This window comes from Sander vitreus, chromosome 24 (genome assembly GCF_031162955.1).
Source record: "Sander vitreus isolate 19-12246 chromosome 24, sanVit1, whole genome shotgun sequence".
Classification (NCBI taxonomy): domain Eukaryota; kingdom Metazoa; phylum Chordata; class Actinopteri; order Perciformes; family Percidae; genus Sander; species Sander vitreus.
Window position 1 is genome coordinate 11719942 of NC_135878.1, and position 24201 is coordinate 11744142.

General features: G+C 43.8%; 1 protein-coding gene across 4 annotated transcripts in view; it reads right to left on the bottom strand.

Moving 5' to 3' along the window:
• The window catches only part of arhgap1 (Rho GTPase activating protein 1), a 79357-nt gene that overhangs the window by 7054 nt on the left and 48102 nt on the right, over nt 1-24201 (bottom strand). For all 4 annotated transcript variants that reach the window (XM_078243339.1, XM_078243341.1, XM_078243340.1 and 1 more), the window contains exons 9-11: nt 12680-12756; nt 12463-12540; nt 7095-7223 (exon numbers count right to left, since the gene is read on the bottom strand). In XM_078243339.1, the coding sequence (XP_078099465.1) occupies nt 7095-7223; nt 12463-12540; nt 12680-12756 (284 nt within the window). The remainder of the gene's footprint in view (nt 1-7094; nt 7224-12462; nt 12541-12679; nt 12757-24201) is intronic.

Sequence of the window (24201 nt, forward strand, 5' to 3'; positions counted from 1 at the left end):
AACGGCCCATATTTGACCTCTACATAGTTGATTTCTCACATAAAAAAGTCTCAGAAGTGAATTTAGTAATTAAATAGCGGACCTCTGGAGATCTGTATGACCTAGCTCGATTCAGAAGACTAAGCTGACCTCAGGTCAGTGGTATAGCCTATGAAAATGTTGGGGCGTGACAAATCCTAGTATTTAGGATGCTTACGTCAGCTTCCAGTTTTGTTGAGATTCGCCCGTTTTCAGCAGCAGTTTCAAAATGTGAGATTTGCAGAGGATAGGGGTATCAATGGGATTTTGAGCTTCTGTGTATGTCCTATTTACCCACCGAACTGTCGTTATTCAACTATGACAAGGTAAAATCGGTTTTGCATTCTATCACCCCTTTAAGATTATTTTTTTTGGGGCTTTTCCCTTTATTGTGACAGTGGATAGACATGAAAGAGGGAGAGAGATGGGGGATGACACGCACCAAAGGGCAGCAGGTCGGATTCGAACCTGTGCCACTACAGGACTCCCAAGCTGGCTGAGTCAATCAATACTGACTCAGTTTCGGACCTAGAAACTTGCATTTGGCAAGCCACTAAAGGATTTATTAGAGATTTCACATCTTCCTTTGCAGTCAATTCGAAGAAAAAAAGAGAGGCAAGGATTGCGCAGTTGGAAGAACATTGTAAATCGTTAGAGCAGTCTCTATACGTGTTTTTTTTTAAATCTACACAGACATGTATACATCTTTTAGTCACAAATTGAGCAGAGCTAAATAATTTGTTAAGGAGGAGAGCTGAATTCATAAAGCACAGAGTGAGGCACAATTACTATTTTAATGGTTGCAAACCAAGCAAATTGCTTGCTCTGAAATTAAAACAAAGCGAATCCAGAGCTGCTATCAACAGCATCCGCACAGGCAGAGGTATCTCAACAAATCCTAAAGATATCACCACCACTTTCCAGTTTCCAGTTTATTCAAAGTTGTATGAATCCTCCTGCAATCCGGAACCGACACAGTGCCAAAACTTCCTGAAAGAGCAAAAACTGCCTCTTCTTGACCAAGAGGAGGCAGAAGAACTGGGTCAACCTATAATGTTAGAGGAATCAGCGTTAAAAACGCGAAAACACGGAATTCCATCAGAACATCTGCTACAATACTTTGACCTTGGCCATAGAGAGGGGCACCTTTCATCAACAAACCAACACTGCACTAATTTCGGTCTTTACAAATAGGGCAAAGATCCTACGGAGTGCTCAAACTACAGGCCCATCAGCCTCATTGGGACGGATATTAAGCTCTATTCCAAAGTCTTGGCACTACGCCTAGAACGCTTTGAGAAGCTAGTCCACCCCGACCAATCAGGTCACGCTGCAGACAATATACGCAGATTATTCCATGTAATAGAAGAAGCCAAAAACCTTCCAACAACTGCAGCAGTTTTATCACTGGACACGGAAAAGGCTTTTGACCGCCTAGAGTGTAACTACTTGTGGCAAGTAGGCGAGAGGCTCGGTTTGGGAGCCAAGTTCATTGACGTGGTACGTACTTTATATGCGAGGTCCACGGTCATAGTCCCAACCAATGGCCTGCATTCACAGCCATTCCCCATCGCACGGGGCTCGCGACAGGGATGCCCGCTATCTCCCATGCTATTTGCGATTTCTCTTGAACCGTTAGCCCAAGCCATAAGGCAAAATAAAATATGTAATGTCCAGATTAAATCCAATATCCACTCAATATCGTTATTTGCAGATGATATTTTGCTGTACATCTGACCTTGAGGACTCTGTCCCAAAAATTCTTAAGATCTTTAACGAATTTGGCTCAATCTCTGACTATAAAATCAATTGGAATAAATCTAATCTTCTGTTGAACAACGGACAGGTGACATCAGCTATTAGTGATACAATACCAACCCAAAGCAAAATTACATATTTGGGCATCACCACGCATCGCTACACCAAGTCGTCCAGGACAACTATGAAACTATACTAAGTAGTGTTCAAAGAGATCCGGCATTGCTACGGTCCAGGATTGCTATTGTTAAAATGAACATAGTTCCTCGTGTGAATTTACAAGAAGTACAATGATCCCCTTACCCCCGCCAATAAATTTCTGGAAGAAACTTGATACCGTAATTCGGCAGTATATTTGGAATAATAAACAACCTAGGCTAAAATACTCTACCCTGCAATGTACCACAAACACGGGAGGCCTGGCCCTCCCCAACCTTAAAGTGTACCACAGAGCTTTTCAGCTACGGGCACTCAGAGTGTGGATGGACCCCTCATCTACAGTCCCATGGAGAGAAAGAGCAAAACCTCACTGGAAGTCTAAGACTGCAAGACCTTGCTTTTGCAGGTATGTGCCCAAAAAAGTGTACGCTAGCCCATGGCTCTATTTTCACCAACACACTGACCAACTTTAAACAGGTCGAGGAGCACCTACGATACACCAATAAGTGGCATTTGAATACCCCAATATGGCACAATGCACACCTAATGTCTGGTAACAAACCCTTTACTTGTAACCAGTGGAGTGACAGAGGTATTTATACTTTAGACCAGCTATTCAATGATGAAGGTATGTAAAGTTTTGAAGACCTGAGAGCTAGCTTTGAGGTCCCTAGGACATCCTTCTTCCTTTATCAGCCCTAAAATGTTATGGAGTGCCATGGGGGAACATGGCAATGGGGAAACATGTCTTGAGACACACCCAATCATTAAATGGCTTGTTGATTCTCCTGTGAGAGGATTAGTGTCCAGGATTTATGCTAAACTGATGCTAGTATCAGTAGGAGAACTCCCAACTCCCACATTTCTCACTGTTCTATGAAACGAAATCACCAGCAGATCCACTTCAACATATGTCATACGACATATTGGACTCCTCAGAAGAGATACGTCTCTAAAGTCATTCCAACTCCCCATTGCAGGTTCTGTCAACCTGAACAAACTGGAACTTTCCTGCATATGGTCTGGGAGTGTGAACAGGTGCATGAGTTTTGGAATAAAACAACATCAATAATATCTGATGCTGACCCGATTGTTTTGTTACTTAATGACGACTCTAAATTACATTTGCTTGGATATTGGTTTGTTTTGTTTTCCCCGAGACCGCAGAGGGTGGGAGAGGGTTTTGGTTCTTGTTTGACTGTAGTTGTTTGTTCTGTATCTTAAAATATGTAAATAATAAAAAAATAACATAAAAAAAAAAATGAAATTGGTGCCATCTTAAGATGTTAAAGATGAAAAGTTATTAAAAGAAAAACTTTTCGTCATAGAGCATGGCTGTGGCGGGGCAGCCATTTGGTGCGTTTCGCCATCGAAACAGGAAGTGGGTGTAACTTGAGTGTGCATTGTCCAACTGCCTCGAAACGTTTCAGGATTCATAAGTGTCCAACCCTGAGGACATATAAAGGCCGATATTTACTCAAAGTCATAGCGCCCCCTAGTGGCAACCGGAAGCAGGCTTAAAAGTCAAGGTGCTATACTTTAACAAACTCCTCCTAGAGATTTTATCAGATCGACTTCAAATTCGGTCTGTGTCATCTAAAGACCTTAACGATGAAAAGTTATTAAAAGCAAAACTTTCTCGTCCAACGGTGTGGGCGTGGTGTGGAGGCCATTTTGAGCATTCATCGATGAACGAAGAAGTTGTTGTAACTTTAGTGTACATTGTCCAACTTGGCCAAAACTTCTCACAATTGACAAGGGTCCAGGCCTGAGGACATTTATAGGCCAAAATTGACTTTTGGTCATAGCGCCCCACGCTGACAAACATCATCCGATTTACATGAAACTTTTGTGTGGTCTACATGTGCTACTGAGCCGCCACCTATACTTTAACCACGCCCATTTACTCAGGCCGTTTTTGAACCGTTTAAGGTAGAGTCTTGTGTGAGGTGTCATTGAACTCAGCAGAGAGTTCCTTCTTTATTGGTGATGGCTTGGCCCGCCCCCTATGCTTAAACCACGCCGCCCTACATAACTGGTGACCCAATTAAGGTGGTCTTGTGTGAGGTATCATTGAACTCAGCAGAGAGTTTCTTTTTGATTGGTGATGGTTTGACCCATCCCCTATGCTTAAGCCACACCCCCTTTCATAACTGGTGACCCGTTTAAGGTAGAGTCTTACGTGAGGTATCAATGAACTCAGCAGAAACTTCCTTTTTATTGGTAAAGGTTTGCCCCGACCCCTATGCTTTGGCCATGCCCCCTTTCACAGCTAATAAACTGTATGACGTAGAGTCTTGTGTGAGGTGTCATTGAACTCAGCAGAGAGTTCTTTCTTCATTGGTGATGGCTTGGCCCGCCCCCTATGCTTAAACCACACCCCCCCCCTACATAACTGGTGGCCCATTTAAGGTAGTCTTGTGTGAGGTATCATTGAACTCAGCGGAGTTTCTTTTTGATTGGTGATGGTTTGACCCGTCCCCTATGCTTAAGCCACACCCCCTTTCATAACTGGTGACCCGTTTAAGGTAGAGTCTTATGGGAGGTATCAATGAACTCAGCAGAGACTTCCTTTTTATTGGTAAAGGTTTGCCCCGACCCCTATGCTTTGGCCATGCACCCTTTCACAGCTAATGAACTGTATGACGTCGAGTCTTGTGTGAGGTATCATTGAACTCATCAGGGAGTTCCCTTTTCATTGGTGACGATTTTTTGTGTCTGAGAGACGCACAAATGCACAGTCGCAAGGAGCGGCGTCCGCCAGTAACCTCGACGCATGCAGAGGCGCAAGGGCCCTTCCAACACTGCTTGCAGCTTTAATTTATATATGTAATTTGTATATTATTTGTAAAAACGGCTCAAACAAGGATGTACAGTATAGCATTGTTCTGAAGATTTCTACATCTTGTGTACACCTATTTTTAACACACACACACACACACACACAACTTAAAGAGCCCCTATTATACTCCTTTTCAGCATCATATGTGTATTCTTGGAGTCTACTAGAATAGGTTTACATGCTTTGATGTTCAAAAAAACATGTTTCTCAGTAGGCCATTGCTGCAGTGCCTCCACCTGAAATGCTCTGTCTGAGCTCTTGGCCTGCCTTCCCAAAAAGCCCAGTCTGCTCTGATTTGTCAGCTGACCCACTCTGTTGTGATTCAAACAAGCAACTGGGCAGGCTGTGCTTGCTCAGGCAGCACCTATGGGCAGCACATATGAAAATCTGGGCTGGCATTCTCAATCAATGACATCACTAATTGAGGAATTTCAAACAGGAATTTTGGCGAGGCGTTTCAGGCATTTGAGAAAAGGTGCTGTCTGTGGGAGAGAAAGCTCCATTTGGAGTGAAATGTGTACTTTTTACATCTATTACAAACACTATATAACACACGGGACAAATACAAAAAAGCATAATAGGTGCTCTTTAAAGTGATGGTTACACAGTATTTGTGTAGTCAACATGTGCAGCTGTGAAAACTACAGAAATGTGTTAGTGTATACATTTCATCAAAAATAAATAAGTCCAATAAATGTCTTGAATCTATCGATTGTCTGCCTTTTTTAGTTTTGTGAATAACATTGAGTGATCTTCAGTGAGGTTAAGGCTTTTGTTATTTATTTTCTTTTTTTAGGGAAAGGACTTCAAGCTTTTAGTTTCCTACTTTTACCAGACAGGTTTACTTATAAACAAAACAAAAAAAAAAGTGACCTAAACATCATGGCCACACATGGAGGAGATGCAACATTTTCAATTAACTATTCAACCTAATCTCTAAGCCACTCATGGATAAGAGGAGAGATGGCATGGCAAGTCTAGATTGATTACAGATGTCAAACTTACAGAAGCATATTGCTGCTAGCCAGAAAAAGGGATAAAGTTACTATATTCTGTTATGATCAAGGAGTCAAGCACACAGCGTTAGCAAAAGTTGTCTCCTTCCACTTTATCCAGTAAAGAAACTATCAAAATGTACATGGACCAAAATTCTGTGAATCTCAATCACACGATTGCGCTTCCTCAACGACCCGATGTGTCTCTCAGTGAACTGAAATTGAACAGTTCCAGAGCATCTGAATTCAATTCAGCAACCTCACCTTCGAACAGCATGTCAATCATCATGTCACCAGAACTGCCTTCATCCACTTTAAAAACATTGCCTGTCTCTGCCCATAACTCACCTTCTCTGCTGCCGAAACCTTAATTTAATTATTATTATTAATTGATTATTGCAATAGCATTCTATATGGTTCACCATCCAAAGTCCTTGATAAACTTCAGTTTATCCAGAACTCTGCTGCTCGTCTGCTCACCAATTCACGCTCCCATGACCACATCACTCCTGTCCTCCAGAACCTCCACTGGCTCCCAGTCCCACAACAAATACAATTCAACGTCCTTCTCTTTACTCACAAAGCCCTCCATGACCAGGCCCCCTCCTATCTCACTGATCTGCTTCCCACCACACTCCTTCCCGCAGCCTCCGCTCCTCTGATGCCAACCTCCTGTCGCCACCAATCATGACCAAGTGCCAGACCTGGGGCAACAGAGCCTTCTCTAAAGCTGCTCCCTCCATCTGGAACTCTCTCCCCAAACACAACCGCAACTGCACCAATCTGTCCGTGTTCAAAGCTGAGCTGCTTTTAATGTTTGATTAATGTGTTTTAATTTAGTGTGTGAATATTCATAGTATGTGTATTTCCTTTTAAAAACTGTCTTAGTGTTGCAAAAAGCGCTATATAAATAAAATACATTATTCGCTGTAATCAATTTAGTAAACTAAATGGTAAATAGTGACAAAGGACAGTGCAAATTATAACATAACATTTTGAAACAACAGAACGACAATAAGATTTCTATCAAATGTGTTGATAAAAAAGTTGAAAGATTTTACAAATATGTTTTAAATGACCAGATAGATTTCTACCTAAATGACCAGGTAGAATTGAAAATATAAATTGCAATTTTTTATAACTAAATAAGAAATCAGAGAGGAATTGCATTGCTCTTTACATTGCGTCCTCACAAGCAAAAGCATGTTTTATTTGAAAAGTGTATTTTTTTAGCCTGAATGGTTGTAGTTTCAATCTTATTCTAGAGAATGACATTTCTAGGAATTCTGAGGACAATAAAAATAGTACTCTTTTGAACATACAAGTGAAGTTGACAATGTCGTTGTAGAGTTGGTAGGTCAGCAGAGGCTCAGGTAGTTCCCTCAGGAATGTCTTCAGAATCACAGCAGCCAAGTGGACGTCTTCCATCTCTCTGAAATTCACTGTCACACCTACAAAACACACAAACACGTGCAATAAGAAGAGAAACTTGATCCATTTTATCCTACAGATGACATAATAGTATGTCCAAAAAAACAACTGAACCATCCTTTTTAACTTCATATTTTTAATTTATTTATTCAGCATTCATTACACTGACTATGGGAGAAAAATAAATCAAAGTGTGGATCATTCTCTCATCTTCTCCCCTTCTTTTCCCACTCCCTGCAGAAGAACAGCTTTGAGTGTCATCATCCACTGTGGTAGCAACAAGCATGGTCAGCAGCGTCAAGCTGATAACTGTGATGGAGGAGGAACTGCACCAGCTTCAACTTCCTGCAATAGCACCCTTTATCCCCTTTCCCTCTATAGCCTCATAGACTCCATTGGCCCTTGGCCTCACTCTGGCAATAGCAATGTGCTTTCCTACGATGTCACAAGAGGGAGTGAATGAAAGGTTAAGTTGCTACATTTTACTAATTCAGAGGCCGGCCAGCTGGCTAGTTAGCATGGTTTGTCTAGCACCGACCACGGTTCAGAGAGAGGTCTAACGTTACGGTCTAGTTCATTGGTTTATTCAGTATATGTCGATTTTAAAAAAAAGACATGTTTAGGTTGAAATAAATACACCTACACAAGTAGTTATGTATCTCGTTGTACATACAGTATTGTGCAAAAGTTTTAGGCAGGTATGAAAAAATGCTATAAACTAAGAATGCTTTCAAAAATGGAAGTGTTAAAGGAGAACTCCGGGCAATTTTTATGTTAATCTTGATCGCTATACGTATGTGAGTACTGTCAATAGCAAAAAAAACGAGCCGAATCGGTGGTAGCAACACTGAGCTTCTGCAGCTAATGCCACTTAGCTAAAACGGCAGTTTTGGGGGCATAAGATAAAGAGTGGCTTTGTGCCTCTTGACACAAAATGCAATTAAAATGTCAAAAACAGGGCCCTTACATGACAACAAGATGCATTTTCAACTCAGACATTGTTTAAATTCTCATTTAAAAACTCAAAAATAGGTAATTGAGCACTGTAGTGGTTATGATCATATCAGTGACTATGATTTTTGGCTGCAACTCTTCCATGAAGACCACTTCTGACCAGACTTCTCCGGACAGTAAATGGGTATACCTGGGTCCCACTGGTTTCTGCCAGTTCTGAGTTGATGGCACAGCTGGACATCTTCCGATTTCGAAAGGGAAATAAGCTTGATGTGTTTTTCATCTGCTGCACTAACTTTCCTTGGCCGACCACTGCGTCTACGATCCTCAACGTTGCCCGTTTCTTTGTGCTTTTTCAAAAGAGCTTGAACAGCACATCTTGAAACACCAGTCTGCTTTGAAATATTTGTCTGGGAGAGACCTTGCTGATGCAGTATAACTACCTTTATACTATAATTGGTTGGTCATACACCTGACTACAATCCTACAAAATCCCTGACTTTTTGCAAGTACCTATAAGAATTGATGCTGGTTTGAAGGCAAAGAGTAGTAACACCAAATATTGATGTGATTTTGATTTTTCTTTTGTTCGCTCACTTTGCATTTTGTAAATTGATAAAAATCCACATTTATATTTTTGAAAGCATTTTTAGTTTACAGCATTTTTTCACACCTGCCTAAGACTTTTGCACAGTAATGTACATTTGCCATCTTATGGACATATTGTGCAAAAATAGATATTCCAATCATTCAAACCTATGTGTTTTTTAAAAGGAACATTCAAACATTATTTTTGGCCAGTTTTCACAGCTCATATGTGTATTGGATTGATCAGATGACAAATGAGAAAAGCCTACTGCGTGCGCTCTCACAGTCGTTTGTTTGCTTTCCTCACTACCGTTTTCAGGCTGGCTGTTCGGCTGATGGCTGACGCCGAAAAAGGCAGACGAAGGCCAACGTGTGGCGACGGTGCGGGACAAACCACAAAAACTAGAGTGATGGTCGCTCACAGTCGGTCCAACGGTTGCCTTGCTGTGTCAGGGCCTTTACACTCAGCACCAGAGCCTGTGGAGCTATAATAGCTATTAACTAATATATTTTGTTAACGTTTAGATTACTATATTTACAATTAACATAGTCAACTGAAAAATAGCTTTTAAGAATGTGCTTTTACTCTAAAGTAAATTTAGTCTGATTCATTTCATTTAACAAATGATTACCACTACACAAGCATCAGTTTTAACAAATTAAAGTGAAATCATGCTTTCATGAAAATATCAATTTTAAAAGGTTACAAATTCAAATGTCATGTGAAACAAGTGATGACTTTCAAAGTGTTCACTGCACAGACAAGAAGTCCAGAGGCCTGTACTACGAAGCAAGATTTGGCGTTAACGGGGTAACTTCAGGTTCAACCCAGGGTTTTGTGTATCACAACGGTGGATCACTTGTTACCGGGTTAAATCGCTGTGGTAACTTATGCTGAACACCTAACCTGCTCGGGAGCAGGTTATGTTGGAGATTAAAGATAAACCGGTGTAAAAGCATGGTTTACTGACCAATCAATACTCGATTGATAACGGCGTCACCGTTGGAGCTCCGTGCACGGAGAGAGTGAGTTGCGCTCTTAAAACAAAACAAAAAAAGGTAGAGACCGACAACCCTGTTAACATTCCCTGATGTTTTTTTTTATGAAAGATATAGATTTTCAGCATAGGGAATTACGTATAGGCTATTTGTTGGCTTCTTTAGCCGTGTGTTGCAACATCTGTTTGAATTATGTTTTTATTTGCTTTCACGATCGCTTACCACTGCCAGGGTTGCAACTGAAATAATAGGCTAAAGCAACGACAGTTTATGGAAAGCACAAATGTAATTATGGTCAGATCTTGTGCCTGACTGATGGAAGCGTTGTGATTTAACCATAACAGCGTCGGCTGTTTTTGCCAGCTTTCCTTTCTGTTTAGGAAACAGTGACTGTAATGCATTTTGCCTGTAAAATTGTGTATGTGTTCTTCATATTTATGTAGAATTATAGTTTGATCTTCTTATGTAAAATATGTGGCTCTGGTAGATGTTTGCGATTGGTTGTGCTGTGCAAACACCGCCTCTTTTAATGAACGCGCACGTTGCTGGATTGGGAAACCCTGGGTTGATTGAACTAGTTGTTAACCACCGTCGTGACACAGCTTATGCGGGACCACGGTTGTTAGGTTAGGTGAAGCCCGGGTAACTGAAATAAATCCAGGGCATGTTGATCTTGATTCGTAGTACAGGCCTCAGTTCTGTCTTCTCAGGTTGAGCATCCACTGGTCCAGCCTAGAGGGAAACCTCACAGATATATACATGTGTTGGTTGAACACAAACAATTTTTTACATGCTAAAATAAATAAATACCAGTACTATTTATAACTCCTGATTGGGTGCGAAGCCTAAGGCCCGCCTTCTCATCATTACAGCGCTCTGAAGCAGATCTGTCCGTCACTTTATGTCCACTCTCTTTGTAAAAATAGAGATGAGCAGCGCAGTCAGTGTAGCAGCTCCAGTTGATTATAATGGACGTGCTTCTGTGTGTGTGTGTCTGCTGCAGACATGTGGCGCTGCGTCTGTGCTTCTGCAGTAGTTTCTGTTTTCCACCTCCGATGTAGAGCAGCGTTCAGCCACTTCCCTAAACTTGGTCTCATCCAGAGACCCTGGCGGGGATCTCTGTATCTGTGACAGTGTGGATGAGTTACTGCTACTTTTTCCCTTGAAATATTGTGACTTTATTCTCATAATATGTCTTTTATCTCAAAACAAGACAGGATGAGTTACATTTTGAATACGTACAACGTTTTGAACATAAGCTTGCTGAAACACATCTGAGCTATTACAATCCAGGGATTTACTAATTAAAATTAATTAATGTAGCCTATCATTCACATGAATAAGTGCCACATGATTTATTTAAAGAGGTTAGTTCCCCAAACAAAAGACGCAAAAGAAGGAGGAGTAAATCATGCCTAGGCCTACATGTGTGTTGACTCAGCAGAGATAACATTAAATGAGAAAAGTTGTATCTACAGGAGAATAAATATTTGAAAAATACAGAATGCCTCAGAGCCTAACTTCATTATAGACTATGTTTCTATATTTTCAGAAATTGATTGATGCAGAAAAAGTTAGAAATAGGTGCATGAGGTTCACTAGATTGCAGGAACTTAAGTGTTTAATGCTCAAGGTATTCATACACAACTGTTGTTGGTGATTTACAGAGGTGGAAGACTTACTCAGATCATGTATTGCAGTTAAAGTAGAAAGAACAGTGATGTTGAGTTACAAATTACTTGTCAGTTACAAGTCCTGCATTCAACATCTTCCTTAAGTAGTAGTACAAAAGTATTATCAAAATATAAAGTACCAAAAGTAGATAATCTTTAACGTTGTCCGTTCACAGTGAAGTCCTGCATGGATCAACAGAGGTTAGAGTCTGGCGGCTGCTCACTCTGGTTGCTATAAGACGCACACCGAGCAGATTAATGCGCTCAAAGATCCAATCTTTGCAGATGTTACCGCTCGGTGTTTGGCTAGCTAATAAGCCGTTAGCCTGTTAGCTTGAGCTTTGTCTGAAGGCGCCGAGCAGCCAGCCAGGCTCCGACACACAGCGACACATTCCGCACATCCTCCGATCAGTTTAACCGCTAACCCCCCGGTACCGGTCAGAGAGGCGTGTTTACTTTGTGTCTCGGTCCTCCGGTGCGTCCAGCGATGGGATCCGGTCAGTTTTTAATTAGCCAACATTAGTAACATTGCTACGGTGTGAACTTAATCCTAGGAAAGGCAAAAATATATAAGACCTTTGTAATGAAATCCAAGACTTTGTATACCAAAGTCTTTTTAAGGCCTTAATTTGAGACTATCAAATTTAAGACTTTTTGATTTTAAGACCCCGCGGGTACCCTGTTCTGTGAGAGAAAGGACAATATATCCTGGAATGCATTCTAAGATATATGATGCTTTTAAGAAACGATTGCAAACTTCTGTACTTACTGTTGATAATTTTTTTTTTTTTTTTGCTGTTTCAGTGTGAACAGCCACAACTCCTGTTATGATATCATATTGTTATAAACACATAATAAAACACAAATATGAATACATTCTGACCAGTCACCATGACTGTTATGACTACCCCTTTCATAAGCGACTTTGAGTTCGTGAAAAGCGCTATATAAATTCAATTTATTATTATTATTACCACCTCAGAGTTGTGCAGAATAACTGACCTGATTTGTCAAACTACTGTAGAGGAAAGCCTGTTGATCCTACCTGAGTTGTATCTGAGCTGGACCTCCTTCACCAGAGTCACATTGGCAGACCGTCTGAAGATCCCTTCAATCTCCAAACCTGAAGCGCGCACACACACACACACACACACACACACACACACACACACACACACACACACACACAATATTACTGAGATCTGTGTTGAAAATGATTTCATCAGTGCATTATGTTTCTCCCACCACAAGATAAGAGTTACCTTGCTCGGAAAGGAAGCTAATGGTGTCTCTCATCACCACGGGAACTGGATCACCATCCGGATTCCTCTGCCTGAGCCTGACACACACACACACACACACACACACACACACACACACACACACACACACCTCTCAGCACCACTCTATCCACCCATCAGGCCGTTGGTTAATACTGCCGCAAATGTATTGCTGAAACCAAATGATTCCAGGGTGAAACGCTTTTTCAGTGTCAACAGAAATGGCGGCTGCAGGGGAATCATTATTACGAGTGGCCCACATAATGTTAATCAGGCGTCTGATATCATCGGCGTAACTACGTTTGTAATGTACAGGCCGAGTGGGACATCCGCTCTCATTTTTTAAATATTAGCAACAGCTGAGAGAACGCTGCATATTTCAGCAATGTCATCGGCTACACTACTTTCTTCCAGTGCTAATATTAGTGTTTGGCATTTTGACTAAGATAAGTTTGCTTTTGGTTCAAGGCGCACCTGTGTTGTCATGCTCTAATGTGGATTTCTTCCAAGTTAATCTGCCACAATAGAAAGTCAATTTTCAGGCAGCCATCGTCCAGCGCACGGTCACATGACTCCAATTGGCTGGTCTTTTTAAAATGATTTAAATGTGGAAACTGGGGTATCATCAGAATTTAGTATGACTTGACTTGTGACTTGCTTGAGTCTCACCACAGTGACTTGAGACTTGCTTAAAACTTGAAGGTTAAGACTGGACACTCGCTTGTGACTTGCATGTGTAACTTACTCCCACCTCTGTTAATTGATAAGCTGTATGATTCACTGTGTAAAAGTAACAAGGATAATTCTTCTATGTGTAAGGCAACATCAGGCTTGACTTAAACATTGCTTTCCTAACTTTGTAAAACCTAAACATAACAAATTGAATTGTTATTATTAAAATAATAAATCGTGCACCAGCAACTTTCAAGTGTAAACATCTAAAAAACTAATTAAAATTTATTTTTTAAATGCTTGAATCGATTGAGAACAACTTCTCATTTGCAAAGACGTCCTGCCACATTCACACAGTTACACATTCATACCTGGAAGCTGCCCAGTACAACCACAGTCTGATCTGCTGGCCACTGAGCAGCTCCACTGGAGCGGTTGGGGTTAAGGGCCTTGCTCAAGGGTGGTAATGAGAGAGGGACAAGCGCTGCTCCTTCACTTTCCCCATCCAGATTTTTTCCTATCGGTCTGGGGATTTAACCGGCGAGCTCCGGGTCACAAGACTCAGACTCTGACATTAAGTACAATTCTAAGAAGAGTAATATTATGATTGCTACAAGCAGGGAGGACAATAAACTGTCATTTCCTGCTTTCTCTCTGTCTGGTACTGTCCTTAAAGTGTGTGATGAGGTCAAATACTTAGGGCACTATATAACTGATGACCTGTCTGATGATAGGGACATTCACAGACAGTACTGTATGATGTATGCACAAGCTATTATGCTGAATCGCAAATTTAGTATGTGTTCATTGTCTGTGAAGACCACACATTTTAATTGAAGGACAGAGGCCTTCAATTAACCCCCCTGTCCTAATTGCCTCCATCCCTGAGGACACAACAGGGCCAGGGTGACCAGGAGGAGGAGTAGGAGGAGGACGAGGAAGAGCTAGAAAGCCAGCCAGGGCAGAAAAAGAGGAAGAGAGAGAATAAAGACGAGTTAATCAATTTGATTAAGGAGGACATGAGATTGCACCTTGCTCAACGCCCTGCTACTATTATTAGTCATAGTTCTATCATCATTATTGTTACTATAATTGCCACTATTCATCATACCAACTGCTATAATTATTAAAAATCATATTTTTGTATATCTGTGTCCCAACCGGCAGCGGCAGATGGCCGCCCACCAAGAGTCAGGGTCTGCCTAAGGTTTCTGCCTGTTAAAAGGACGTTTTTCCTCGCCACTGTCGCACCAATGCTTGCTCTTGGAGGGAAACCAAATATCATACGTCTAGCTGAAACGCACTGCAGTGGGTACTTCTTTGGAATTTTGTAGGGGGCGCTATTGAGCCAATTTACCATAATCAAGCCCGAGACCCATGTGGATCACTTCAGGCCTGGACTAACATAATGTATAACAGATTTGTGGCAGATCAGACAATATATGTTTGAGTTGCAACAACTTTCTGTTTATGTAACATCAAAGTTTGCCTGGCCACCACGGCGACGCCCTTCAACTAAAAATCATAGGTCTTAAGGGTTTCCTGAACACTTTTGAGGTGGATTTGGTAAACCCGCTAGGTAGAGGACATGAAAGTGTAACAAGTGTAACTTCCTGTTGCCAGTAGGGGGTGCTATGATTATAACTCAATATTGATATGTACATGATTTCAGGCCAGGACCCTTTTAAGCCTGAGCAGTTTGGGGCAGATTGGACAATGAACAGTCTAGTTACAAACTAGTTCCTGTTTGGCGAGGGAACATCAAAATTTGCCGCTCTGCTACTTCAATGTATGATAAAAAAATAGGAAAAGCTTCGCAATTAGGCTTCACCAAGGTCTTTAGATTATACTGACCAATACTGAAGTCAATCGGGTTAATTCATTAAAGTAGCCCGCAATTAGTCAAAACGTTTAGGCACTAAAAATTGCTGCCAGCTTGTCTCTTCTGCTCTGTCTGTGTTTTTTATGCTCTGCATGTGTGTCTGTTTCACTATTGTATAGTTAAGGAAATAGTATGTTGCTTGTAATCATCCCAGCAATGTTGTTTTTGTGCATGTCCACCAAAATGTATGTCTATGCGATTGTGCCTGGTTGGTTGTCTGGTCTGACAGTTCCGTTGTGTGTGTTAGTGATGATCTCACCTAACTGTTCTTGTTTTTATGTTGTTGTCTTTTAGCATTAGTATAATCAACTAATCCAGGCTAATTCTGGCACATTTTACTTTTATGTATTATTAGTGTGCATTGTCCCTGATAAATAAACCTGAAATAAAAATAAATAAATAAAATCACCCATAATTTGCACATTAACTTTAATACAGCTTGACGTCCAGTTGGGTTTAGGGTATGGCTCCAAGAGGCTTTTTGTAAGTTTGGACATGATACATATGCATACCAAATCTCATATTTCTACGTAAAACAAACTGCAGGGGCTACTTCTTTAAAATCTTGTAGGGGGCTTTTGAGCCATTTACCAGAATCAAGCCTGAGATCCATGTAATTCACTTCAGGCCTGGACTAACATAATGTATGAAAGATATGGAGCAGATCAGACAATCCGAGTTACAACAACTTTCTGTTTCATGATGTAACATTGGAGTTTGCGGTGCTGCCACGGCGGCGCCCTTCGACAAAAAAGCACAATCTTCAAGTTGAAGCATCATCAAGGTCTTAGGGTTTTCCTGAACACTTTTGAGGTGGATCTGGTCAATAAGCTAGGCAGAGGACATCAAAGTGTAACATCAATAATTTCCTGTTGCCAGTAGGGGGCGCTATGATTATAACTTAATGTTAATATGTACATGTCTTCAGGCCAGGAGCGTTATAAAGCCTGAGCAATTTGGGGCAGATTGGACAATGTACAGGCTATTTAAAAAACAATTCCTTCATGGCGAGGGAACATCGATATTCACCGCCATGTCACGCCTACACCGTAAGATAAAAAAAAAAAAGCTTTGCAATTTAGCTTTGCAAAGGTCTTTTGCAAAGGGCTCTAAGTTTGAAAACTGTTATCAAGCCAATTTGCCATGCCCAAGGCCGAGATGCTTGTCAGATCGCAATTTTCACCAAGTCTGACATGCGTACCAATTTCGCGTTTTTGAGTAGCGCAAGCACCTGATATCTGCGTTCAAACATATAATAAGAATAAGACAAAAGAAGAAGAAACATATAGGGCCTCCTCGACAAACGTTGTCGGTGCTCGGGCCCTAATAATAGAAAGTGCCACAGCCCGGTCTGTGACCTCTGGATTCCCCTGTGTTTCCGGTTTCTTTCCCTGTGTCCCCTCCCCTGTGTGTGTGTGTGTGTGTGTGTGTGTGTGTGTGTGCACTCATCAGCAGGGGCGTGGCTCTACAGTTGTACCAGGCTACCTGACTTCCATTTACCATCAAGCTCAGTATAAGAAACCAGGCTCTCCACTCACTCGTCACCAGATTGTTTTCCGCGCTCCATGTGGTAACTCATCAGGCTTAAAGGGGTGATAGAATGCAAAACCGATTTTACCGTATCACGACAGTTTGGTGGGTAAATAGGACATACATAGAACCTCAAAATCCCATTGACATCCCTTTCCTCTGCAAATCTCACAACTTGAAACTGCCTCTGAAAACGGGCAAATCTCAACGCTCCTCCTTATTTGGCTCTAGTCTCTACCTTTGTCACGCCCCAACATTTACATAGGCTACACCACTGATCTGAGATCAAGTAGCTAGTCTTCCAAATAGTTCGCGCAGATCTCAGAAATTGTATACATTGTTCGTCTGCTATTTCATACTTTTTTTATGCGAAAAATCAACTATGTAGAGGTTCAGCGGCCAGTGCTGCCTGGGTTCCTGCCTCGCCGCCCGGCCTGTCCTTCACAGACCCTGGCCTACTGTGAGCTAGATGGAGCTCCATCACGGCTGGCACCCCAGGGTGCTCAATACCTGCGCAAAGTCACCCTTTTTGGGTTACTGGACTACCAAATGCCGCTGCCCTGACAGAGCTCCAGGGCCTGCAGCTCGGTGTTCTCCCTCCTCTCTTCCTGCTAAATGGCCGGTGTGTGTGAGTGAGAGCGCGGTCACAAGCTTGTTACGCCATCAATCTCTTACCACAGGTTCCAGTTAATCTTATAAAGGATATGTGTGTTGAGTTATTTAAACAAACGATCGGGGAAATAAATGCCTCTTGTCCTAAGGTGACCAGATTTCTGACATTTTCAGCTCAGAAGCGTAAATACCTCCAAATAAGGTAATGTTTTTATTTTTGTAAAACTTAAAACGGGGACACTGCCCCAGGGGCGTCACTAGACCTAGAGAGAGAAAATGTTGTCTATTTTAACGTTTAAATGCATCAATCTGGTGCACTTTGAAAGGAAATTCAGAGGTTAGACTTGATTATTCTTATCTGTGGATGGAAATATTTGTGCTGTAGCCTGAACTATTTTGCACTTCAGAATTATAACCATGAACACACAAGTGGAATAGTTTTTTTCTTCATATTTTTGCATCAATGTCACTAGGAAGCATACCAGTAGAAATATATATTCATATTTGTAAGTGGGATACATATAAGTAAGTGGGATTGTCTGGAATCTGGCAATATAATAACCATTATGGTGGGATACACTGGCTAAGCAATTAACAAAAATGTCTGTGCTGACATAAATAGTTTACATGAGAATACATTATAATTTTGGCCCTTTGGCTGAGTCTCTATCTGTCAGAGGGAGAGCAGGAGTGCAGTTATGAAGAAGTTGGTAATTTCATGGTGCAGATTAACACTTTTGCATGCACTATATCCATGTCACATTCTCATTAGGGGCTGAGCCCCCCTAAAGGTCTGATCCTAGAATTAGAGTTTAGATTCTCTGCCCGAGCCCGACCCGTTATTTTCCGCCACTATCCTCGGGACGGGCCGGGCCCTTGATCAAGCATTTGTGTTTTTTTTAATCATTACTTTATTAGCCTAATTGGGTGGGGAGAAAGCTATGCCATAATCAGAAATATTATCTATATAGGCTATATTTAGGCCAAAGTAACAAATGTGTCCATAAAGTCACACAAGTTGGACTACAGTTACAAAATGCAACACGTGTCATGCGCGGAGTCTCCTCCTCTCGCACACATCACACCAGGGCTGCTGGGCTGTATGGTGTATCTTAAGTGCAACATGGAGCTTGAGGGTGTAAAGAAAAAAAGAAAAACAGGAGAATTACCTTTGAGTAAGTTTGGAGGAAAGTCGGAGGTATGGAACCATTTTAAACAAGTCGTGGGCAGTGACAACGTGTGTCGGCTTTGTCGAGTGCATTAGGCTAAGTGCGGCACGCTGCTCGCCTATGACAGCAAATAAAACGGGGACTTAGATGATGAACAGACACATGACGCAGGCTCGCTGTGGCAGAAAAGATGATAGTCAGCCTTCAACGTCCTCTTTTGTTACTTCTCCAAGCATGAGGGCGAAGCAAGCCCTCACAGAGAAATGCGTTGAGTTAAACAACTCTGAATTGTAGTTGAGAACGTCAGTTATAACGGCCCACGTATTAAAAAAGTGTCGGGTTGAAATCGGGCTCGGGCTCATAATTCCAGTTAATGTGTCGGGCTGGGCCGGTCTCGAACACAACGTGCATGGGCTCGGGTTGGTTCGGGCTTGATTTTTTGGGCCAGATCTAAGCTTTACCTAGAATCGCCCCTGCTGCTACTTCATACTTGTACTCCACTACACCTCAGAGGGAAATGTTGTAATGTTTACTGCACTAACATTAATCTGACAGCTTTTGCTTTATTGCTTCACGCTGAGCTTGTTTCTGCAACAGCTCATTGAGTATCGCATACAATTAAAACTATTGAGGAAATATTTTCCTTTGACATTGGTCCAGTATTAAACGAGATCGCTGCAGTCGGCAACGGCGAAACAAGCTACAATGTAAGTTAATAGGATGTTAATTTACGTTCATAAAAGTTCTCGTTTTGCCGCTGACAGACTCAGATTAATATTCTAAGTGTCTGACAACATTATGGAAAGGATTTCTAAGGAGGTCGATCTTTCTGTTAAAGATCTTACGATCCTTTTTCAAAACATAAAAAAGTCCGTAAAATTGCATTAGCTAAACCCACCAGACTCCCTGTAAATAAACAGTAATTTTAGCATCGTAAAATGGGCATTCTAAAACATCTCTGAGCTCTGAGGCTTACTCGACTATTTAATTCCAATTTTGGGTCTGTCAGTCACAGTGAAAACCAGGGACATTTCCGGGGACAGCTCCAGCCGGGGACAGGTCACCGAAACCGGGTGGTCACCCTATCTTGTCCGCGAGTCTCATTGATAGAGCCCGCAGTGAGCTGGATGGAGCTCTATCAATGAGAGATAGCTAGCCTAGACCTCTCAAATTCACAAAAATGCATTAAATTGAAATCGGACAAAAGTGTTAGCTAAGCTTTGTAAGACCTTAGGGTAGCTGTGATATACATGCCGTGACGAAATTCTAAGTGTAATTAAAGCTGCAAGCAGCGATGGACAGGCCCTCGTGCCTGTGCGCGTGTCGGGGGTTACTGGCGGATGCCGCTCCTTGCGACATTTGCGTGGCACTCAGACACTGCAAATCGTCGCTCTCCATCCATCTTCATCCGCTTATCCGGGGTCGGGTCGCGGGGGTAGCAGCTCCAGCAGGGGACCCCAAACTTCCCTTTCCCGGGCCACATTAACCAGCTCCGACTGGGGGATCCCGAGGCGTTCCCAGGCCAGGTTAGAGATATAATCCCTCCACCTAGTCCTGGGTCTCCCCCGAGGCCTCCTCCTCGACGTGCCTGGAACACCTCCCTAGGGAGGCGCCCAGGGGGCATCCTTACCAGATGCCTGAACCACCTCAACTGGCTCCTTTCGACGCGAAAGAGCAGGGGCTCTACTCCGAGCTCCTCACGGATAACTGAGCTTCTCACCCTATCTCTAAGGGAGACGCCAGCTACCCTCCTGAGGAAACCCATTTCGGCCGCTTGTACCCTGGATCTTGTTCTTTCGGTCATGACCCAGCCTTCATGACCATAGGTGAGGGTAGGAACAAAAACTGACCGGTAGATTGAGAGCTTTGCCTTCTGGCTCAGCTCTCTTTTCGTCACAACGGTGCGATAAATTGAATGTAATACCGCACCTGCTGTGCCGATTCTCCGACCAATCTCCCGCTCCATTGTCCCCTCACTTGCGAACAAGACCCCAAGGTACTTGAACTCCTTCACTTGGGGTAAGGACTCATTCCCTACCTGGAGAAGGCACTCCATCGGTTTCCTGCTGAGAACCATGGCCTCCGATTTAGAGGTGCTGATCCTCATCCCAGCCGCTTCACACTCGGCTGCGAACCGATCCAGTGAGTGCTAAAGGTCACAGGCCGATGATGCCATCAGGACCACATCATCTGCAAAAAGCAGCGATGAGATCCCCAGCCCACCGAACTGCAACCCTCTCCACCCCGACTACGCCTCGATATCCTGTCCATAAATACTACAAACAGGATTGGTGACAAAGCGCAGCCCTGGCGGAGGCCAACTCTCACCTGAAACGAGTCCGACTTACTGCCGAGAACCCGGACACAGCTCTCGCTTTGGTCGTACAGAGATTGGATGGCCCTGAGAAGGGACCCCCTCGCCCCGTACTCCCGCAGCACCTCCCACAGTATCTCCCGGGGCACCCGGTCATACGCCTTCTCCAGATCCACAAAACACATGTAGACTGGTTGGGCATACTCCCAGGCTCCCTCCAGGATCCTTGCGAGAGTAAAGATCTGGTCCGTTGTTCCACGACCAGGATGGAATCCGCATTGTTCCTCTTCAACCTGAGATTCGACTATCGACCGAACCCTCCTTTCCAGCACCTTGGAGTAGACTTTACCGGGGAGGCTGAGAAGTGTGATACCCTGTAATTGGCACACACCCTCTGGTCCCCCCTTTTAAAAAAGGGGAACCACCACCCCGGTCTGCCACTCCTTAGGCACCGTCCCCAGACTTCCACGCAATGTTGAAGAGGCGTGTTAACCAAGACAACCCCTCCACACCCAGAGCTTTAAGCATTTCTGGACGGATCTCATCAATTCCTGGGGCTTTGCCACTGTGGAGTTGTTTAACTACCTCAGCAACCTCCACCAGGGAAATTGATGCCAATCCCCCCTCATCCTCCAGCTCTGCCTCTACCATAGAGGGCGTATTAGTCGGATTTAGGAGTTCCTCAAAGTGCTCCTTCCACCGCCCTATTACCTCCTCAGTTGAGGTCAACAGCGTCCCATCCTTACTGTACACTGCTTGGATGGTTCCCCGCTTCCCCCTCCTGAGGTGGCGAACGGTTTTCCAGAAGTACCTTGGTGCCGACCGAAAGTCCTTCTCCATGTCTTCTCCGAACTTCTCTCACACACGCTGCTTTGCCTCTTTCACGGCAGAGGCTGCAGCCCTTCGGTACCTTGCAACTGCCTCCGGAGTCGTCTGGGATAACATATCCCGGAAAGACTCCTTCTTCAGTCGGACGGCTTCCCTGACCACCGGTGTCCACCACGGTGTTCGTGGGTTACCGCCCCTTGAGGCACCTAAGACCCTAAGACCACAGCTCCTCACCGCAGCTTCAGCAATGGAAACTTTGAACATTGTCCACTCGGGTTCAATGCCCCCAGCCTCCACAGGGATGCACGAAAAGCTCCGCCAGAGGTATGAGTTGAAAGTCTGTCGGACCGGGGCCTCCTCCAGACGTTCCCAATTTACCCGCACTACCCGTTTGGGCTTACCAGGTCTGTCCAGAGTCTTCCCCCACCCCCTGACCCAACTCACCACCAGATGGTGATCGGTTGACAGCTCCGCCCCTCTCTTCACCCGAGTGTCCAAAACATACGGCCTCAGATCAGATGAAACGATTATAAAATCGATCATTGACCTTTGGCCTAGGGTGTTCTGGTACCAAGTACACTTATGAGCATCCCTATGTTCGAACATGGTGTTCGTTATAGACAATCCATGACTAGCACAGAAGTCCAACAACAAACAACCACTCTGGTTTAGATCAGGGAGGCCGTTCCTCCCAATCACGCCTCTCCATGTGTCTCCATCATTACCCACGTGCGCGTTGAAGTCCCCCAGCAGAACTATGGAGTCCCCGACTGGAGCCCAATGCAGGACTCCACTCAAGGTCTCCAAGAAGGCCGAATACTCCGAACTCTTGTTTGGTGCATATGCACAAACAACAGTCAGAGTTTTCCCCCCCACAACCCGCAGGCGTAGGGAGGCGACCCTCTCGTCCACCGGGTTAAACTCCAACGTAGCGGCGCTCAGCCGGGGGCTTGTGAGTATCCCCACACCCGCCCGGCGCCTCACACCCTGGGCAACTCCGGAGACGAAAAGAGTCCAACCCCTATCCAGGAGTATGGTTCCAGAACCAAGACTGTGCGTAGAGGTAAGCCCCACCAGATCTAACCGGTAGCGCTCCACCTCCCGCACAAGTTTCGGCTCCTTCCCCCACAGAGAAGTGACATTCCACGTCCCCAGAGCCAGCCTGTGCTGCCCGGGTCTGGTCCGTCGAGGCCCCTGACCTTCACTGCCACCCATGTGGCAGCGCACCCGACCCCAGCGGTTCCTCCCACAGGTGGTGGGCCCATGGGATGGAGAGATGTCCGCCACGTAGCTTTTTCGGGCTGTGCCCGGCCGGGCTCCGTGGCAAACTCGGCCACCAGACGCTCGCTGACGAGCCCTCCATCTGGGCCTTGCTCCAGACGGGGTCCCGGGCTTCCTCCGGGCAGGGTCACTTCATCCCTTCCTCGATTTTTCATAGGATTTTTGAACCGCAAATCATCACCAATGAAAAGGGAACTCCCTGCCGAGTTCAATGACACCTCACACAAGACTCTATGCCACGCCCTGGCGGACGCCGCTCCTTGCAACCGTGCATTTGCGCGGCACTCAGACACCGCAAATTGTCACCAATGAAAAGGGAACTCTCTGCTGAGTTCAATGATACCTCACACAAGACTCTACGTCACACAGTTCATTAGCTGTGAAAGGGGCGTTTGTCATATAAGACGCATTTCCTGTTGCCAGTGGGGGGCGCTATGACCAAAAGTCAATATTGGCCTGTATATGTCCTCAGGCCTGGAACCTTGTCAATTGTGAGAAATTTCGGGCAGATACAACAACGTACACTCAAGTTACAACAACTTCTTTGTTCATCGCTCAACACTCAAAATGGCCGCCACGCCACGCCCACAACGTCTGACGAAAAGTTTTTCTTTTAAAAACTTTTCTTCTTTAATGTGTTGAGATGGTACAGACCAAATTTGAAGTCCATCGGATGAAATCTCTAGGAGGAGTTCGTTAAAGTATAGCACGTATAGTTTTGGGCCTACTTCCTGTTGCCACTAGGGGGCGCTATGACTGAGTCAATTTTGTCCAGTAAATGTCCTCAGAGTTAGATTGTTATGTATCATGAAAAGTTTTGAGGCAGTTGGACAATGTACACTCAAGTTACACCCACTTCCCGTTTCGGTGGCGAAACACTCAAAATGGCCGCCCCGCCACGGCCACACCCTATGACGAAAAGTTTTTCTTTTAACAACTTTTCATCTTTAACGTCTTAAGATGGCACAGACCAAATTTGAAGTTGTTTGGATGAAATCTCTAGGAGGAGTTCGTTAAAGTACGAAATGTGAAATTTACCAGACTTGATGCGACCGCACAAATATGGTAAGCCCCTCAAAAAGGCAATTCATTTGCCGGGAAAAGAATAATAATAATAATAATAATAATAATTCCTTCAGTTTCAATAGGGCCTTCACCGCTGTCGGCGCTCGGGCCTTAATTAAAGCTGCAAGCAGCGATGGACGGGCCCTCGCGC